The sequence below is a fragment of the Odocoileus virginianus genome, chromosome 17 (assembly GCF_023699985.2).
Source record: "Odocoileus virginianus isolate 20LAN1187 ecotype Illinois chromosome 17, Ovbor_1.2, whole genome shotgun sequence".
In the NCBI taxonomy this organism is placed as follows: domain Eukaryota; kingdom Metazoa; phylum Chordata; class Mammalia; order Artiodactyla; family Cervidae; genus Odocoileus; species Odocoileus virginianus.
Window position 1 is genome coordinate 52,136,441 of NC_069690.1, and position 19,835 is coordinate 52,156,275.

Consider the following 19,835-nt stretch of genomic DNA (forward strand, 5'->3'; position numbering starts at 1 on the left):
GACTGGGCTGACCTTCCCAACATGGCGGAGATCCTGCCTGTGTGAGGGCTGGGCCCGGAGACGCGGAGGCCAATGGCTTATCGCGAGAGGTCGGAGGGCGGGGAAGACGACAGCCACTGGTCCAACCGGAGGCTCGGGAGGTGGTTAGGGAGTGAATCTTCTGGAAGGCGACTTTAAAGGCGCCCGGCCAGAGCGAAGGGCGATTTGTGCTGCCGTCGCCCGAACCTGGGTGTGTGTGCGGGGAGGGGGGCGGCGCATTGGTGGCAGGAAGCAAGCTGCGCCGAGGTCGTCGCGGAACCAGCTGGTGTTGACCCTGCAGGATGAACCACAAGAGCAAGAAGCGGATCCGCGAGGCCAAGCGGAGTGCGCGGCCGGAGCTGAAGGACTCGCTGGACTGGACCCGGCACAACTACTACGAGAGCTTCCCGCTGAACCCGGCGGCCGTGGCGGTGAGCGGGCCGCGATCGCGGGCCGGGCGGACCACGGGCATCCACCGGGGGCTGTGCGCACCTCTCCTGGGACCGGGGTCCGCCAGCCGCCCAGCACTGCCCCGGAGTTCCGATGGGCTCGCCCGCACCCCGCGGAGGTCGGGGTCGTCGGCGCCTGTTCCAAGGCGGGCCTCATTTCTCCTCGCCGCAGCCGCGCCTGCCGGGGGCAGCTGGAGCCCCACGCCCTTGACACCCTCCACGAGGCCTGTCACCCCTGCACCCCTTTTGGGCGGCGGGGCCATAGGGAACTTGGGCGTCCAAGGCCACAAGTGGGAGACGCGAAGCCCCGCTTGCCTGGTGGGATAGCGGTGGCTTTGCCGTGCCCGAACGCACGCAAGTCCTTTCCCCTCCCTACGAGGAGCCAGAACTAGAATCTAGCTCCTTGGGCATGTGATTGCTAGTTGGCTTTGAGGAACACCCTTACCTGCCACTGGGCTTTTCTCTCTCTCTCTCTCTTTTTTTAATTCGATGGGTCTTTTCTGATTCCCTCAGGACAATGTGGAAAGGGCAGACGCTTTACAACTGTCGGTGGAAGAATTTGTGGAGCGATATGAAAGACCGTACAAGCCCGTGGTTCTGCTGAATGCCCAAGAGGGCTGGTCCGCGCAGGAGAAGTGGACTCTGGAGCGCCTCAAAAGGAAATACCGGAACCAGAAGTTCAAGTGTGGGGAGGATAACGACGGGTACTCGGTGAAGATGAAGATGAAATACTACATCGAGTACATGGAGAGCACCCGCGATGACAGCCCCCTTTACATCTTTGACAGCAGCTACGGGGAGCACCCCAAAAGAAGGAAACTTTTGGAAGACTACAAGGTGCCCAAGTTTTTCACCGATGACCTTTTCCAGTATGCTGGGGAGAAGCGCAGGCCCCCTTACAGGTAAATACTGGGCAGTGATGTGGTTATAATCTTGTCTCCAGCAACTAATCTTTTTTCTGAAACAGTGAGTGGTTCTGCCTTGGTTGCTCGTGGAACTTAAAGGGCTTCCCATACCTGCCCAGAGCCTCCTGCCCGATGCTGCCTGGGCATCAGATTTCTGAAAGCTCCCCCATGTGACCCAAGCATGCAATCAAAGTTGAAACAGTGATCTGTAAGGGACATTTTATTTTACCTAAATATTTATTTATCCTGGCTGTGCCAGGTCTCGGCATGCAGGCTCTTTTACGTTGTGGCATGCAGGATTTCGTTCCCTTTTGTTGTTGTTTAGTCGCTCAGTCGTAGCCAACTCTTCTGTCACCCCAGGGACTGTAGCTCTGCAGGCTCCCCTGTCCATGGGATTTCCCAAGGAAAAATGCCGGAGTAGACTGCCATTTCCTACTCCAGGGGATCGGCTTAATCAAACCTGCATCTCCTGCATTGCAGGTGGATTCTCTACTGCTGAGCCACCAAGGAAGCCCCTAGTTCCCTGACTAGGGGTCAAACCTGGGCCCCCTCCTTTGGGAGCCCATAGTGTTAGCTACTGGACCACCGGGAAAGTCTCTGTAAGGGACATTTTAATAGCTAAAGTCCAGCAATAAGCCGCGTCAATGATTTTTCTGTTAGGGATCAGTCCATGTACAATTTACTCAGCATTTCTGTATATCAGAATTTGCCCAGTTTTCAAAATAACAGTAACATTTGTATAAAACTGAAAGCTGCTTTTGTGGCATGTATGTAGTTAAATTACACTGCACATCTTGGATGCTTCCATCCTTTAGGTGGTTTGTGATGGGGCCACCACGCTCTGGAACAGGAATCCACATCGACCCTCTGGGAACCAGTGCCTGGAATGCCTTGGTTCAGGGCCACAAGCGCTGGTGCCTGTTCCCTACCAGCACACCTAGGGAGCTCATCAAGGTGACCCGGGAAGAAGGAGGGAACCAGCAAGATGAAGCTATTACCTGGTTTAACATCATCTATCCCCGGACGCAGCTTCCAACCTGGCCACCTGAATTCAAACCCCTGGAAATCTTACAGAAACCAGGAGAGACTGTCTTTGTACCAGGTATAAATGATCCAAAAGTACTTTCTTTGATTTCAGTAATCTGTCATTTTGGAGCACAGTTATATACAGTGTGAGTCAAAGAAACCCCTCTGCATGCTGACTCTGGGTGGACTGACTGGGGCCTGCCTCTGACTGTGATGTGTTGCTGTGTGATCACCTGCTCAGGGGGCTGCTGTCCACCTTTCTTGTAGCCTGTGTGTATAATGACTATTGAAAAACTTCTTATCTGCTGGAGTGCCTGTTCATTTTTATTCCTACTAGTTACCCAGTGTCTTTGTGTGTGTTCAGTGACTTGTGCTTATTTCCATAAATGGGGTTTTTGACAGGGGGTTTTGAGTCAGGAAACAGTTACTTAAAAGCCAAGAGGCAGGAAATCCCACACCTGAAAATTACGCTTTGTTTTGATAGGTTAAGTGTTGGAATTGAGGGTATTTAAGGTATGCACCCTCCTCCTAGAAACCGAAGAACTTGCTGCCTTTACAGTTTTGGTCACAACTTTGGATGGTCAGGGCTGGACACATTTATTATGTAAAAGAGCCAGAGAATAAATATTTTAGGCACTGCAGGCCGGATGGTTTCTGTCCTAAGTGCTCAGCTCTGCCCAGGTGGCAGGAAAGCAGGTATGGCCAGGTTCCAGTGAAACTTTATACAAGCAGGTGGTTGGTGGTTCCTGCCTCAGGAGGAGCGTTTACCACACCGGGTCCTGGTTCTCTTAAGACTGTCCCTTGTGGACAGGAATCCCCAATTTCTGAAGTTTGTGTCACATGTTATGTGAAATTTGTGTTGTAGGGTGATTGTGTGTAGAGCCTGTTCCTGTTTAACTGTTTATTTGTTGGATTTCAGGAGGCTGGTGGCACGTTGTCCTCAATCTTGACACCACCATTGCCATCACCCAGAACTTTGCCAGCAGTACCAACTTCCCTGTTGTCTGGCACAAGACGGTAAGAGGGAGACCAAAGTTGTCGAGGAAATGGTATAGGTGAGAGACATTTTTTTTTCCTTATTTTTTGCTTTGCTCAAACTTCTACCCCAGTGATACAATGGCAAGAGTCCACTGCTGCTGTAACTTGTGCTGAGTTTAAATCAGGCCTGGGAACAACTGGGGCTGCAAAACCTCACGGGTAGAAGAGAGTGAGTCCAAGGTCAGGGCCAGTTCTCAGGAGGCTTGCCCGCCTCAAGGTGACAGGCTCAGACTGCATGTTTGATCAAGGCCAGGTAGTCCCAACAAACAAACACGGTCATAATTGGTATTGTTCCTCATTTTCTGTTTTCGTTTGTTTGGTTTTAGTTTTGTTTTTCCTGAAAGCTAGCTCTAGCAAAGGTAGCCATTTTGTTTGGGTTTGATTTTGGTTGTTTTCTTTTCCTTACTCCAAAAGCTTTACCCCCCCCCATTTGAACTTATTACCTTCAGTTCTCGTGAGTGAGGTGACTGCCCTGGAGACTTAGCTCCTCTGTTTATCCACAGAACAGATACAGCACGGGCAGCGGCAGTGCAAGCCACCCCCAGCCACCCCGTGCCACTGTGTCCCAACCCTGACCTGGAGGGACCAGCTCTCGGGGTAAGAGAGGGATCCCGGCTTGCTCAGCGCTCAGCCTCCCTGCTGAGAGGGCCAGCAAGGGTGGTGGCTTTATCTTCCCCGGACTCTCGGGCGTCCGAGGCCCACTGACTCCATCCCTCAGGCCGCTGCGTACTGCCGTCTGGTCCTTCGGAAAGGCCTTCCCGAACAGTGCGTCTTTTGTCCCCGGCTGCAGGGGCCGCCAGAGGAGGCCCCTGGGGCGGGCTGGCAGCTGCCCCCCGACAGTCCTGTCCAGCCTTACCTCCCAGCGAGGGGGGACCCTCTCCGTCACCCAGTGCTTCTTACCTCTCACAAACCTCGTTGTTTCTGCTCTTAACAAAAAGAACGTCAACTGAGCCCAGCCCCATCACTGAGCACTGTGCTGTGGAAAGGAGAGGTTAAAAAACATCAGCTAGGAAGGTGCAGGGAAAAGTACGAGGGAGAGAGATGGTTTCTCCCACGACTAACTCAGGGAAGCGTGGCCTCGTGTGGGCAGCACACGTGGCTGGTCAGCCCAGGAGGTAGCAGCAAGTTGCGTGTGGCCAGTTTTCCTTTCAGGAAAGCCTGAGCAGCAGGGGGGGCTCTTGTCCCCAGCCTGTGGATCCGTGTGTGTCCTCTCCACCGTCCCGGCACGTCTAGGAGAGGCAGGGCTCAGCCCTGAGTCTGGGGCTCTGTGGGTGGGTGTCGCCGCACTGAGAGCACGTGTCTTGTCCCTCAGGATCTTGAAGCAGGAGCACCCGGAGTTGGCGGTCCTGGCTGACTCCGTCGACCTGCAGGAATCCACAGGGATCGCCTCCGACAGCTCCAGCGACTCCTCCAGCTCCTCCAGCTCCAGCTCGTCCGACTCGGACTCAGAGGTGAGGCTGCACTCGCTCCCCGGTCCTCCAGGGCAGGGCACCCTGGAGAAACCAGAGGGGACTTTCCTGCCTCCTCCCCAAGAGGGAGAGAGAGAGGGGGGTCATGTTTCACCTTCTTCCAAGAACTACAACTGTCCTCAGTCCTTCTGTGGGGTAAAGTTTGCCCATTTTATAACTCTGAAGGTGTTTGTTAATCGTTTAAATAATCACTGGGCTTCCCAGGTGGTGCTAGTGGTAAGGAACCCACCTGCCAATGCAGGAGACAGAAGACACGAGTTCAATACCTGTGTTGGAAAAATCCCCTCAACCCCCTCTAGTATGCTTGCCTGGAGAGTGCCGTGGACAGCGGAGCCTGGCGGGCTATGGTTCATAGGGTTGCAAAGGGTCAGAGGTGACTGAAGCAACTTCACATGCACACGGCACGCACGCAGAGTGCTCTCTAAGGGTGAGAAGTAGCTGAAGATTCGGTTAGGTAAATGATGCAGGATCACACAGCTGGGGACAGGGGTGTTGGGATTTAAACTCAAGCATTCTCCAGACTGAAAGCCCACGTTAGGAATTTCCGCAGATGGTAAATAATAAACCTAGAGGGAATTGCCTGGTTTCTGTGGTTAGGACTCTGCTTTCACTGCTGAGGGCCCAGGTTCAATCCCTAGCTGCCTCCGACTGACGCCCTATTTCTCTCCTTCCGCGTCCAGTGCGAGTCTGGCTCTGAAGGCGAAGGCACGATGCACCGCAGGAAGAAGAGGCGGACGTGTGGCATGGTGGGGAATGGGGACACCACCTCGCAGGACGACTGCGTGAGCAAAGAGCGCAGCTCCTCCAGGTGACCGCGCGTGCCTGCCGTCTGTGTGTGAGGACGCGCCTGCAGCCTGCAGCGGGGCCCCGGGGCAGCCCGGGGAGGGCCGGCGAAAGCCAGAGAATGAGGACCTCTGGGGCACGGGAGCTGTTCACTCAGTGTTTGCGACAGTAGCTTTCTTCTCCGCTACCAATGCAAATGAACGTGGCTTGTTTTATGCATAAGGGTGAGGATCTGTGTGAATGGTGCCAAGGGAAACCTTGACGTTATTTAATAAAAGTTAAATTCATCTTCTATCTTTGAATTTTTTTTTCCTGGAAAACACCAGAACCTCCTCTCATTGCTCTTCTTGCCCTGACCTTGGGAGAAAATACTGACTCTGCTGGCGGGTGGTGGCTGCCCTCGGTGGGGAAATGATGGTTGTTATCACAGTAAAGGGGGAAACGCTGAGAAGTCATCCCCAAACTTCTGAAGAGTCTGAGGTGTGGCCTCCTGCTTTTTCTCCCAGTTTGCCACTGCTCTGTGGAGCACTTGCAAATTATTTAAATAAAATCTTAATCATGTCTCCAGTGGGGTTTTGTTTTTGTGTTAAACCTGAGTGAGGGAATTCCCTGGTGGTCCAGTGGTTAGGACTCTGAGCTTTCATTGCCAACGGTCTGGGTTCAGTCCCTGAACTTGGGGAACTTAGATCCCACAAGCCTAAACAAACTAAATAAATTATTTTAAAAAAAAAAAAAAAACCCTGAATTGGATCTAAATAAGTTAAAACTTGAGATAAAATCAACAAGCTAACCTTTTGCAAGCGGCTCCCCCAGCGCCGCACACACGCCAGGCCCCCACTGAAGCATGGAGACCCTGCTGCGCCCCTGGTCTTTGAGCCCCAGAGCCCTGCTCCACGTGCTGCTGGCTGAAGTGTCACCTGGGCCGCATTCAGATGGATGGTTTCTGGGGAGACAGGGAAATCCTGAAGCTCTTGGGATTCTGTCCGAAGGCCCTGCCCACTGCAGCTGAAGCCCCTGTTACATTCTTTGTGTCTCCAAGCAGCCTAGCACTTGCCTAAATGTGACAGAAATGGAGGACCCCCATTCCTTTCTGTCATCTTTTCCTCATTCTCTGGGGTCTGGTTGGAATCCTGTGGGGGCTATTCGGGTGTCCTAATCAGATGAACTGATCACACTGGATCACTCATTTCTCAGCCCTAGTTGTCCTTTCTAGCTGTAGATTTCTCTTCTTGCCATGTTTCTATTGTAGACTTATATCTGCCCCTAGGGTATGACTTTGTATTTGTACTTTATAAAGGAAAGTCTTTAGAGAAGACCCTGCTATTATTTCAGCCCAGGGCCCTGGGGGTTCTGCTTTTAACCTTTCATTCCCCTTTGCAGCAGCCCATGCTGTCTACCTGCTGATTACAGGTGGTTGTACTTTCCTTGACAGGATTAGGGACACTTGTGGAGGCCGTGCTCACCCCTAAACTGAAGCTCTCCCTGAGGTGGCTCCCGTGGGAGCTGTTGGCAGCCACCCACCTCAGTCTTCCTGTCTTCTGCTCCTACCTTCTCCTTTGTCTTCTCTGAATTTGGATAATCCTCTCTGACCCAAGCTCATGTCTCCGGTCAAATGCTGTTTTTTCTCTGCTAACTGAGACTAGATTGTCAAGAAGTTAAAAAAAATTCAGCGCGCTCAACGAAGCCCTGAAGGCCGCCGTGACGTCGGGTGAGAAGCTTCTGTGCTTTAAAACTGCTGGTCTGCCAACTGCAAGCCTGGAGGGCTGTGATCCTTTGAATGCCTTGTCGCCTTGCTGGTGGTGGTGTGGGACTCCCGCCAGACACGTGTCTGACTGCACGCAAGCAGAGACACCAAGAGTGGTGAGTGGACTCTGAGTTCCGTGTGAACCAGTTTTGTAAAAGAAGGACCAACGAGGACACCACCTTCCTGTGGGCCATCATCCGTCCAGAAATGCATTTGGCAGCAGAAACCTGGCCGGGGGCCAGCGCCACTCACTCACCCACTGCGTAGTGCAGCCTTAGCGTTCGTCACCTTTTCTCCGTGGCCAGAGGGGCTGTGAGATTCCAAGGATATTTTCACATGGTGTGTGTTGTGGGGGAAGGATGACACATCGGGCTTGTTGGGTTTATGATCAAAGTGGGAAAGGTGTTCAGTGTGTTGTCATCACAGAACTGAAGTTATAAACAGGACCAGGTTCTTACAAATTTGTCCCCGTCTTTCCCACCATGTACCTGATCCCTGAGTCAGAAGCTCTCGCTCTCTAAGAGGCTTCATGATTAACAGCTTCATATCCTGGACCTGCAGACATTAGGTGGGCGATCCTGTTAGCATCCAGGAATAAATGCAGAGGTGGTTCATCTGGTCTTTGGGATCTGTTTAGGTTTCTAAATAACTCTGGTTTAAATACTTAGAGGCTGACTAGTAGGTTCCATCTCTTGCCCTCTCGATTCACCTGCTTGCCTTCATCCGTCTCTAAATGCAACTGAAATGTTATAAAAATAAGAGGGGGCTGTCGAGGACACACCCAGTGACAATTTCCAGGTTGGACTGCGGGAGAGAAAGGCACCAGCAGGTTAAGGCAGAGGAGCCTCACCAGCGCCACCAGGTGCAGAGGAGTGTGGCCGCCAACTGGAGTCATGCCCATTGTCGCTCAGAATCCTCCCTTAAAGTGGGTATAATCAGGGGAATCCTGTTTACTTGTCTACAGACCAGTTGTCCCTTCCTAACTCCCTGGGTTGGTCATGTGGCTTTACTCTAGAAGGCTGGTCCCCTCTTTTGTCTTTGCCCAATTTTCTGCATTCTAAAAGGCCAACCAAAACTTATGTGTGGATTGGATGGAACTTCTGCTCACTTCCTAGTATCAGTCTACCTGCTACCCGCCCCGCCCCAACACACACACACACACACACACACACACACACACACCCTCTGGCTCCAGGGAGTGCTGTACCTGTGAGTGCTCACTCACTGAGTGGTATCTGACTCTGTGACCCCATGGACTAGAGCCTTCCAGGCTTGTCTGTCCATGGGATTTCCCAGGCGAAATACTGGAATGGAGTACCATTCCCTTCTCCAGGGGATCTTCCCAACCCAGGGATTGAACCTGAGTTTTCTGCATTGCAGGCAGATTCTTTACCACTGAGCCACCAGGGAAGCCCAGGAAGTATCTCTAGGTGTGAGCGAATCCAGACCCTGAAGGGATCATCCAGAAATCACGTTCATATCGGAATGGCGTTCCTCCTCCTTTTTAAAAAACTTTCCTTGACATCTTCAGAGTGCTTCTTTCTTTTCCCCAGTGTTGCTGCCGGGCTCTCACACTCCCTTTCCTCAAATCCTCACCAACCGCTTCTCCCTCAACTTCAGCGTAAAGGATCAAACCACCGAACAGGCCGCCTGCCACCAGGGGGCGTGGTGGGCATGGTGAAGTGGAAGTTTGGCTGGAGAGACTAGCCACCCAGTTTTATTTCCCCCAATGCCAAAGGTAATTCCTGTTTGATAAACAACATCCAGAAATGAGAGATCCAGCCTATGTGACAGGCCCGCAGTCCCCTCTCCTGAAAGTGCCTGGGTGGCACAGGCCACCCCATGAAGGACCATGGGACCCTCCTTCGTTTTCTTAGCCGGGTGAGATTCAGCAGCTGCCTTTTACTGTTACTGTGCCAGGCAAACACACCACTGTGGAAGGAAAGTAGGGCCAAGGTGAGGAAATAAAGCAGTAGAATGTGCCAGGTGGTCTGGTCACTGTGAGGTAGGAAGTGGGATCCAAGGGCCCATCTGATCTAAAGTCAACCCTTCTACCCACCTGGCATGAGCTGCTCCTTTGAGTGGTGTCAAAGGGCAGTAAGGAGAAAGATACAACATTAAACTCTTTTTAGAGATTATTCTCTGAGATGAAAACTGACGTTAAAACCAATAGCGGGGTGGAGGGGGCGGTGCGGGGGGGACTTCCCTGATGGCCCAGTGGCTATGACACTGCACTCCCAATGCAGGGAGCCTGGGTTCAATCGCTAGTCAGGGTACTAGATTCCCACATGCTACCACTAACGATCATATTTACCCCAACAAAACTGAAGATCCTGCATGGTGTAACTGAGACTCAGTGCAGCCAAATAAAGAAATGTTTAAAACACAAACCCAACAAGCTGGATCCTAGAAGAAAGGATCTAGACTAGTAACTACTGAAGAGGAGGATCGGGGTGGGTGAGACCAGAATCGGGGACCCAGGACATCTGGGTCTGTGGAGACAAGGGAGGTCACGAAGGCTTCACCATCAGCCCGAGGCGGCCAGTGTCGCACACCGGTAGGTGCCTCTGAGGTCCGTAGTGCCGTGATGTTGAATGTGACGCCTGTGAGGGGAGAGCCGCCAAAAACAGGAACATTGTTCACATTTTGCTCAGCTTATAGATGCCCATTTGTTCACCATTAAAACGTTCAACAAATGTTGGAGCTCCAGGCTCTGTACTAGGTGTTGGAGACGCCACAGGGACAAGCCCAGATCCCTGACCTCCTAGATCTTCACGGACTGTGAGGGTGCTGCTGTTACAAGCGCTATGGACGGGTCAGGGCGGGGAGAACCGTGCACGTCCATCTCCGTGATCAGAAAAGCAAGTCTAGCCCTTACTAAGTACAAGTTAATGAGATCTTCATAAAGGAACATAATTATAATTTTAGCTGTATTTTTAACTGAGGACACAGTTTCTTTGTAAATCAGTTAAAGGTATTTAAGAAGCAGCTCAAAAATTGCTGGTACAAGTGCTTTACAAATTTATTAGAGGTTCTGCCTCTATTAAGATGCTAGATAAGAGTTGGAGTGGAACAGGGATTTTGCAGTAAATGTAAAAAGTACTGTCTAGGAAGTAGGCATTTAAGCACGCAGCCGTAGATTTTTGAATTGTATGTAGCATTTCCACAATTAAGTGTTTTTGTCATGTGTACTGGGTCCTGCTGATGGTTCCACGTAGAGTCTGGTTTCTCCTCACTCCCGCCTCCCTAGCTTCTGTCATGATACATCAAAACTGCAGGAGCCCTCCCAGGATGGCTTTTAACTTTGTCTCATCTGTAGTTCAAGTTCAAAAACTTGGAACACCTCGCACCCATCCTCTGTTCTCCTGGGAGCAGGAGAACTGACCTCGCCTGCCCTCTCCATGGGGACCGGACACTACGGAGGAGCTGGGACCATCCCCCGAATGCCTGGTGCCTCCTCAGTCATTAAGTCGAGCACGCTGAGCGCCTGCTGGTTCTGCTTTAGTTTTTCCTGTGGGGACTGTCACCAAATGCCTGAGCGTGCTGGGGGACAGCTGCCACTGGATTGGCATTTTTAACTTGGACTATGATGAAACTTGTTCATCGTTTTAAATAAAGCAACTTGATTTGGGGTTGGGTTTTTTGCATTGTCTTGTCCTTGTTTTCATTCTTACTCATCTGAAAGTCAACAGAGTGTACTGAGTTTGTCCGTACAAAGGGATCTCTTAAAAATACACTTGACCCTTGAACAACTCAGGGTTTAGGGGCATGACCCTCCCTATGCACAGTGAAAAGTTCAAGAAAAGCTGAGAGTCAGCCCTCCGTATCCAAGTTTCACAGTTCTGCAGCCAGCCGCAGAATGCATAGTACTGCAATTCCTGTTTAATGGAAAAATATACATATGTAAGTGGAACTATGCACTTCAAACGCATGTTGTTCAAGAGTCAACTGTACACTTTAAAACAGGGGAGACAGGTGACAAAAAAAAGGTCCAAACACTTTGGGTGAACGTCCCCCAGTGGTCAAAAGCCAGTAGCCAGGAGAAAAACCTCATTCCACATTTTAGAGTAGTGGGCATTTTTCATCAATCGATACTAAAATTCTCTTTGTGTGTCCCCCTAACATTATGTGATGTTGCAGGATTAAGCTCACCCTGCTGTTGGGATCTTGTTTGTCCTAGCCAGAGCTCAAGAGGAAGCTTGAGAGTGTTCTTGCATCTTCCTTTTAAAAAGAAGCACTGGGTGGGGCGGGGGATGGGTGGGTGGGACCTGGTGGTCCAGCGGCTGAGATTCCATGCTCCCAGTGCAGAGGACCTGGGTTCCATTCCTGGTTGGGGAAGGAGACCTCACCTGCTGCAATTAGGAGTCTCCATGCCACAACTAAAGAACCTGCAGTGAAGATCTGGTCTGCTGCTCCAAGACCCAGCACAGCCAAATGAATAAAAGTAAAATATATTTTTTAATTAAAAAAGAAGAACTCACTCCTTCCAGCATCTTACATCAGATATCAACTCAGACACTGCTTTTCCCAAAAAAGTATTGAATGCATCCTAAGTGAAAACCAGGGCCTGTTTTTTCAATATTAGTCCTGTGTTTGGCACGGCACCTAACAAGCTGTCCATTGTTTGTTTTTTTTAAAATAACTAGAGCAGGGTTTGGGAGTGGTAGGGAAAAAGGTTTTCTGTTACATTTATCTCCAACCTACACTGTTCAGTAACAGCCCTGGAAGGGTCTGAAGAAGCAGACAGTAGACTTCTTTTCCTTCATTTCACCCTCTCCTACATTACAGAATTATTCAAAGAAGAAAGACGGCAGAGAAAATCGAGTTTGGCCTTGAAGCCCGTCTTTGGGGGCAGCCTCCACGACCCTGCTGGGTCGGGACAGGAATGGGGCATTCACAGGCCAGCACCTGGAAACGTCCTCTGTGAGAATGAATGTACCAAGGCAACCCCAAAGAGTAAAAGCCGCTGGCGATGGGTCTCGAAAGCGGCTGAAAGTAAGCAGAATTGGTTCATTGTCCTATAGCCTTTACCTTGCCCTCAGCATTCCCTGGCTGTGCTTAGTCACTCAGTCGTGTCCGACTCTTTGCGACCCCATGGACTGTAACCTGCCAGGCTCCTCTGTCCATGGGATTCTCCAGGCAAGAATACGGGAGTGGGTTGCAATACCCTTCTCCAGGACATCTTCCCGACCCAGGGATCGAACCCAGGTCTTCCGCATTGCAGGCAGATTACCGGCTGAGACACCAGGGAAGCCCTGGCAATTCTAAAATGCTCAAAGATGACTTGTGCGGGGCTAAAATGATGCCAAAAGGACCCCGGAGTGCTGGGTATTTACTCTAGTTTTCAAAGGGGGTCTAAGCCTAAAGCGTCGGGCCTACCTGGGACTCAAGAGCGCTTCCCAAGGGGGTCTTGTCCCCAGCATCTTGAGTCACCGGGCGCCGGGAAGGTCGGGGGCGGGACGGGGGGCGTGGCGCGGCGGGGACTCCGCCCCGGGGCGGGGCGAGGGCGGGGCGAGGCGGGCTCCCTCGGGGTCCCCGCGGGCGGGCACTCGGGTTGCCGCGGCGCGATGGAGGCGCCGGCCGAACTGCTGGCCGCACTGCCCGCGCTGGCCACCGCGCTGGCCCTGCTGCTCGCCTGGCTGCTGGTGAGGCGCGGAGCGGCCGCGAGCCCGGACCCCCCGGAGCCCGCGCCCCCGGAGCCCGCGCCTCCGGCCGAGGCTAGCGTGAAACCCGCGCCGCCCGGACCCTGCGCCGCGGAGCCAGCGGCCGCGCCCGAGGGGCCGGGGGAGCCGGCGCCGCCCGACGAGCCCGAGGCGGCGCCGGCGGAGGCGGAGGAGCAGGCCGCCGAGGAGAGGCAGGTACGGACCCGCCCTCCGGGCGCCCCTTCCCACCCCTGGGCCCGGTTCCCCTCGCCAGTCGGCGCCCCCTGGCGCCCCCGGCCGAGCCGAGAACCGGGCCCCCAGCCTCGGGCCGGGCTGCCCCAAGGAGGGCAGAGCCCTCGATCGGCAGGAAGGGAAGGTCCCGGCGTGCAGACTCTCAGCCCTCCCTCGAAGTGTGGCCGAGCCTCGGAGTTGCGGGTTGTCGCCTGGCTGGCTTTCCTCTGCTTGGCCTCTCCTCCTCTGGCACGGGTCACACCCACCCCCCTCCCACACACACACACCTCCCCCCACACACACACCCCTCACCCTCCAGCCCACGGGATTCCAAATGCACGTGTATGTGGCTTGTTTCCAGGGCTTCAAGGATGGTGGTTATCCTGAGAGTAATATAATAAAATAGAATACTTAAAGAAGGAAAACTGCGTTTTCTTTTTAGGTCTATTTGGAATCCGGATTCCTGAGTCATTTATGTGTGAAACCCATTGGGTGGGGCTGAAAGAAAAGTACTGGACCATTGCAATCCTTTTTGTTGTCCTTTTCAAACTGCATGGTGCTCTGCACACCTCACCTGGGGCTGCAGATAAGCCTGGCCAGTGTGCAGTGAGCAAGCAGGATAAAGCCTTCCTGCAGTGCAGCTGAGCATCCCCCAAGCCCACCCTCCTGCTTCTGCTGTCCTGCAGCTCTGTCCTGACCCCTCAGTCTTGCTTCAGGATAGCCAGAGAGGTAGTCCTTAGTAGAACTAAGAGCTTCAGGATCTTAGTTCCCCAACCAGGGATCGAACCTGGGCCCCCAGGAGTGAAAGCGCACAGAGTCCTAACCACTGGACCACCAGGGAATTCCCCCATGTACGTCTTTACATTGGAAATCTATTTGCTAGCTGCACATTCCCAGGATTTCAGTGCCCTTGGACCCTTGGGGCCAGCACCATCGGCCCGGACCCTGGTCAGAACACCTTGTTCTGACTCCCTGGCTCCTTTCCTTGCGAGGGAGGCTGGCCGGGATGGTGGAAACCATGAGCAAGCGGTTTTGGTGCGTTGTCAGCGTGCCTGCAGCGCCCACTCTGAATTTTGCTGGACACAATGGTTTATACTGGAGAGAACCCTTTGACAGGAGGAGGAGGCAGCAAGGCTGGGCGGAGGCATGCTGAGTAATTGTTCCAGACCCCCTGTGAGCAGGCGCTTTGCTTGACAAGAGGGTGATGAATTGTGTCATTAGAGTGTATTCTAACCAGCTTGAGCAGAGTTGCTGTATTCCTCCCAAGGAGCACCGAGGCCCTGCTGTTCTTGAGGCCCTGCTGTTCTTGCCACCCTCACCTGTGGTGTTGACAGGTAGGGTTTGGACGCATGCTGATGTGTTAGCTTTGCTCTCCATGTTTAGGATTCTCTTGGGAACAGGAGACGCGTAGGGGCTATTCTCAGGCGCCACTTGCTCTCAATCGGCCCTGGTCCTACAGTGAACACATTGTCCCCTTTTCATCCAGAGGCAGGCTCTGGACTGAAGTTTAAATTGTCCTTTATGAACTTCCCTGGCGGTCCAGTGGTTAAGACTCCACATTTCCGCTGCAGGAGCCTGGATTCAATCTCTGGTTGAGGAGCCAAGATCCCGCATGCCAGGCAGTGCAGTCGTGCAGTGCAGCCAAAAATTAATTAATGAAAAATTTAAAAAGTCCTTTAGTAGTGCTCAGTCATCTCCTGATCTTCCAGATTACAGCACTTTTGAAAGAAGTTTCTACAAGGCCTCTAGGCTGTCAGTAATATATCCAGGTAACGGGTTTCGTGGTGGCTTAAAAAGCAGCCGTATCTGCCTCTGTCCTGTGAGGGTGAGTAGAGGCTTTGAAGGACAAGACGCCTCATGGAGGCTCACGCGTTGGGCACAGACTCAGAGTTGAACCCGATGCACTGCCCGAGCGGATGACCGTGACAGCTGAGGCTGTGTCCGTCCTTCGTCTCTACGTCCTGACCTGACATGACCCAGGCAACAGGAGAATTAAGTCTGTTTTCCTCCCTTGGAGGTCTTGCCCTTCCCTTTCGGTTTCAGGTCTCCAGCCTCTTCTAAGCTATCAAACCCCTGTCGACTCCAACTGTGCATAACGCCCGGGACCAGGTGCTGGGGACACAGATATCAGCTGTTCCCTCTCCTCTGCCTTGCCGCCAGTGGGATTACCCTGGAAGAAGCTTCTAAGAAACTGTCCGGAAGTGGACTTGGGCATTTTCAAGAACGGGTCCCAGGAACTTCCCTGGTGAACCAGTAGCTGGGACTCCAAACTCCCAATGCAGGGGGCCTGGGTTCGATCCCTGGTCAGAGAACTGGATCCCACATGCTGCAACTAGGAGTTCAAATGCTGCAGCTAAGACCCAGTGCAGCCAAATAAATAAATATTAGGGGAAAAAAGAGCAGGTCCCGGCGCTTTCTTCTGACGACCATGCTGCCCCGTCTTAGAGAGCAGGCCAGAAGGCCCGCCGGGAAAAGTAACTCACGTCTGGGTTTGTCTGGGTTTGCGGCTGCCGTCAGCCAGCCTTGGGTCTGTCTGTCTCTAAGGGAACGGCAGCAGTGGGAGAGCAGGCGGGCCCAGCCCCAGCCCAGCAGAGCAGCACTTAACTCACCTCTCCCCTCCCCCTGCTTTTTCCATTAACCAAGCCCCTTCTAATCCAATCATCTTCCTTCCCCGCGAGGCCTGGGAGGCCCAGGGGCAGCTGCGGCCCAGGCTCACAAAGCTGATTATTGAGAAGCATCCGGAGCCCAGGGAAGCTGCCTTCCGCTGCGGCTGTGGGTCACGGGGAAGCGGCCCCGAGGTGCAGGAGAATCGAGTCGCTTGAAGGCCCTTGATGGGCTGGGAGGCTGAGCAACCACTGAGGGAAAGGGGGTTAAATCAGGCAGGCCGGGGAGGCTGAGCGGAGAGCTGTGTCGTATTATTAAACAGCCTGTCATTTCTCTGAGGAATTAGTGTGGAAGTGGGCAGGGATGGAGGCGGCATGCCCACCCTCACAAAGAATTATGGAGAATGATGTTGAGAACAAAAGCTGGTCCCTTGTAAGGCCAGGATGCAGTGCTTTCCGGTGCTGAGGTCGTTGTTGTTTAGTTGCTTCAGTCATGTCCAACTCTTTGCAACCCCATGAACAGTAGCCCACCAGGCTTCTCTGTCCATTGGATTTTAAAGGCAAGAATACTGGAGAGGGTTGCCATTTCCTTCTCCAGGGGATCTTCCTGTCCCAAGGATTGACCCCATGTCTCCTGCATTGGCAGGCAAATTCTTCACCAGTGAGCCACCTGGGAAGCCCACAAGGTACAGGTTAGGATTTAGGATTTGCAGACCTCTCACCTAATGGAGGCGTGGGTTCCAGCAGGGCTGCATCATAGGATGCCAAACAGTGGTCACTGACAGAGGAGCAATGTCGCTCAGTAGAGGTGCAGTTGAATCTCTCTGTCTGAGCCAGGACTCAGACATCCTGGTGCTTAGGCCCTCAGTCTGCTCAGAAATGGAGAAGGGACTTCCTCTAAGGCTGCTGGCCAATGCAGCAGGCAGGGAGACGCTTAGAGATTGAAGGAGACTAAAGAGACAGGAAAGACAAATGAAATACCTGGTTCTTGATTGGATTCTGGATGGGGTGGGAAGCTATAAAGAATATTTTAGAGATAACTGGATCATGTTTCAAATGAATGATTTATTAGATCATTTTATTGTATCAATGCTCACTTTCTTGAGCGTGATGCCGGCATTGTGATTATATAGAAACATGTCCTTGTTCTTTGGAAGATGCACGCTGAAACATCTAGGGATAACATGTCATGATTCAGATAGTTACACACATGTCATGGATGTGTATGGAGAGAGAGTACAGAGATGGAAAAATGTTAACAATTGGTGAATCTAAGTGAAAGGGTATAGGAGGGTTCATTGTATTATTCTTCTCTGTAGGTTTGAGACTTTCCAACATCCAGTGCTGGGAAAGCGGAACCTGATGGGGAATTTCTCAGGAAAGGGCTTGGTGTTTCGGGCAGTCCACGGTGCCGATTTGATTGAGCTGCACAGCCTCTTCTGTCTGCCCTCACCATGTGACTGGGCCCCTGTTCGCCTTTCTGACATTATCTTGCTCTTAGGCCCATGTTGATACCAGTCTTGTCACCACAGGTCTGTCCCCCAGGGAGCTGCAGACCCCCTAGCCTTCTCAGAATGACCACGAAGGTAAATCCCATCCCCCATCATCTGCCCTGACCTTCGTTAATTTTTTTTCTTTATTGTATTTTCTTTTCTTTTTTTCTCTTTTGTGTCCTGAGCTTCGTGATGTCAATGTAGCCCTACTTTCTGTTCTCCTAACAGAAATCTGTTTAGTGGACGGCCCAACAGGTATCTGGCAGTTGTTCATACCACTTTGAGTCTTGTCCTTTGGTCCTCTCAGGCTCCTGTAACACAAAGAGTACCACTATAGATTGGCTGCTAGTCTATAGTACTACTATAGACTGGACTTCACTGGCAGTCCATTGGCTAAGAATCCCTGTTTCCACCACAGGCGGTACAGGTTTGATCCCTAGTCAGGGAACTAAAACCCCAAATGCCCAGTGGAGTGGCAAAAAAAAAAAAAAAAAATCATTAAACAACAGACATTTATTTCTGCCAGTGCTGAAGTTTGAGGAGTCCAAGATCAAGGTACCAGCAGATTCGGTTCTGGATGAGAACCTACATCCCAGCTAGCCAACTGCTGTGTCCTCACACAGCACGGAGAACACTCAGGTGTCTTCCTCTTCTTCTAAGGGCCTAATCTCATCATGGGGGCCCCAAGATCATGACCCCATTAAACCTCACTGCCTCTCCTCCAAGTACCTCTGTAAGTACCATCACACTGGGGGTTCAGCATATGAATTCTGGGGGATACAAAAAAATCTGCAACAGATTTAGTGATTTTCTGGGGGTGGAGGGACAGAAATAATCCAAATGTTAGCAAATTGGTAGAAGTAAGTAAGAGAAAAAGCTGAACACAAAACAGGAATAGTGGGACTTCCCTAGTGATCCAGTGGCTAAGGCTCCACATTCCCAATGCAAGGGGCCCAGGTTCCATCCTTGGTCAGGGAACTAGATTTACCGTGCACAACGAAGATCAAAGATCCAGCATGCCACACGCAACTAAGACCCAGCACAGCCAAATAAATAAACATAAATATTTTTTTAAAAGGGAATATTTTCTTCACAATAACTACAACAATATACATCAACAGAGGATGAGATGGTTGGATGGCATCACCGACTCAATGGACATGAGTTTGAGTAAACTCCGGGAGTTGGTGATGGATAGGGAGGCTTGGCATGCTGCAGTCCACGGGGTCACAAAGAGTCGGACATGACTGAACAACTGAACTGAACATCAACTAAACAAGATGACGAAAAGGGCTGTAAGCAGAGTTCAACATTTAGTCATGTAAAAGGGTATGTTTTGCAAAGTTCTTTGAAAGTGAAAATGAAAGTCGCTCAGTCCCATGGGACTCTTTACAACCTCACAGACCGCAGCAGGCCAGGCTCCTCTGTCCATGGGATTCTCCAGGCAAGAATACTGGAGTGGGTAGCCATTCCCTTCTCCAGGGGATCTTCCAGACCCAGGGATCAAACCCAGGTCTCCCGCATTGCAGGTGGATTCTTCGGAGCCACCAGAGAAACCCAAAGTTCTTTAAGCCCATAATTTAATTTTTTTCTTATGAGAAAGAAATTGGGGCTTTCCTAATAGCTAAATTTTGTTCTTTCTTTCAGTGATAGAGTTTTGTTTGCATGTGGAAAATGTAGCTGTCAGTTAAAATTTTTCTGCTTAGTGGAAAAAGTAAATTCCTAAAGAACATACCTTAAGGGGGAAAAAAAGTGCCTGGTTTCAGAGAGTTAGAAATAAAACACTGAGCGTGCTCACTTTTAGACAGCTTCTCTTCTGTAGCCCTTTCCTTCCCAGACCACAACGTGGGAGGGCTGAGACCAACTTAGACCTCCGGTGGACATTTTTTCTGAGAAATGCCAAGTCCCTGGTGGCCAGAGCATTTCTGGAACAACCTGAATCTGACCACACTCGGTTTTGCCCTTGTTGAGGACAGATAAATGGAACAGGAGTCCGGAAACCTCCTCCTATCAGGCCCTGATGCAGACAGAGCCCCTGGCTGCCCTTCTGATACCTCAATGCTTGGTCCAAACCAAAAAGGAAGGCTGGAATGCTAATAGCAATCATTCCTTGTCTCTCGCCAGGGAGGTGGGTGCATGGGTCCCTTTCTCCTTACAGTGAATAGCTAAAGAATAGCCAATGAGATTGAATGGTCTGAAGGAAGTCCAAATGTAAGAATTCAGGGAACTTGCTTATCTAAGATTTTTGCCTCTGACTAGCCTTGGGGACTTGGGGAAGCCATTTAACTTTGGGTCTGAGTTTTCCCATCTACAAAACAGAGGGATTGAGCTAAAAGGAGGTCTGCAATCCGGGACTATTTGCTTTCTAGCCATCAGCTCTTGTTTCATGACCTGGGTGGCAAGCATGTGTGTGTGTGCACACATGTGTTTATTT

At 51.6% G+C, this 19,835-nt stretch overlaps 2 protein-coding genes across 4 annotated transcripts in view; both read left to right on the plus strand.

The window, feature by feature from the left end:
- Positions 1-33: 33 nt before the first annotated feature.
- JMJD6 (jumonji domain containing 6, arginine demethylase and lysine hydroxylase) lies at positions 34-11,064 on the plus strand. Of its 3 annotated transcripts, XM_070479910.1 has the most exons (7): positions 38-449; positions 981-1,369; positions 2,188-2,474; positions 3,318-3,453; positions 4,749-4,887; positions 5,586-5,713; positions 7,121-11,064. In XM_070479910.1, the coding sequence occupies exons 1-7, from the start codon at positions 321-323 to the stop codon at positions 7,155-7,157; spliced, it is 1,245 nt and encodes a 414-aa protein (XP_070336011.1). In that variant the 5' UTR covers positions 38-320; the 3' UTR covers positions 7,158-11,064. The 3 variants fall into 3 exon arrangements, with proteins under 3 accessions (XP_070336012.1, XP_070336013.1, XP_070336011.1); XM_070479911.1 differs by lacking the exons at positions 5,586-5,713; positions 7,121-11,064 and adding an exon at positions 3,940-4,033 and having other exon boundaries at positions 34-449; positions 4,749-4,880; XM_070479912.1 differs by lacking the exons at positions 5,586-5,713; positions 7,121-11,064 and adding an exon at positions 3,945-4,033 and having other exon boundaries at positions 35-449; positions 4,749-4,839.
- Positions 11,065-12,944: 1,880 nt separating this feature from the next.
- The window catches only part of MXRA7 (matrix remodeling associated 7), a 32,253-nt gene continuing 25,362 nt past the window's right edge, over positions 12,945-19,835 (plus strand). Inside the window, exon 1 of the mRNA XM_070479915.1 lies at positions 12,945-13,290. Coding sequence (XP_070336016.1) covers positions 13,000-13,290 — 291 coding nt within the window. The 5' untranslated portion in view covers positions 12,945-12,999. The remainder of the gene's footprint in view (positions 13,291-19,835) is intronic.

Bases quoted from the DNA above. Each gene is read 5' to 3' on its own strand.
- JMJD6 (XM_070479910.1), top strand. From the start codon at position 321: ATGAACCACAAGAGCAAGAAGCGGATCCGCGAGGCCAAGCGGAGTGCG. The intron at 3,454-4,748 runs GTGAGAGACATT...CTTGTCCCTCAG, and splicing joins TTGTCGAGGAAATGGTATAG to GATCTTGAAGCAGGAGCACC. The intron at 4,888-5,585 runs GTGAGGCTGCAC...TTCCGCGTCCAG, and splicing joins CGTCCGACTCGGACTCAGAG to TGCGAGTCTGGCTCTGAAGG.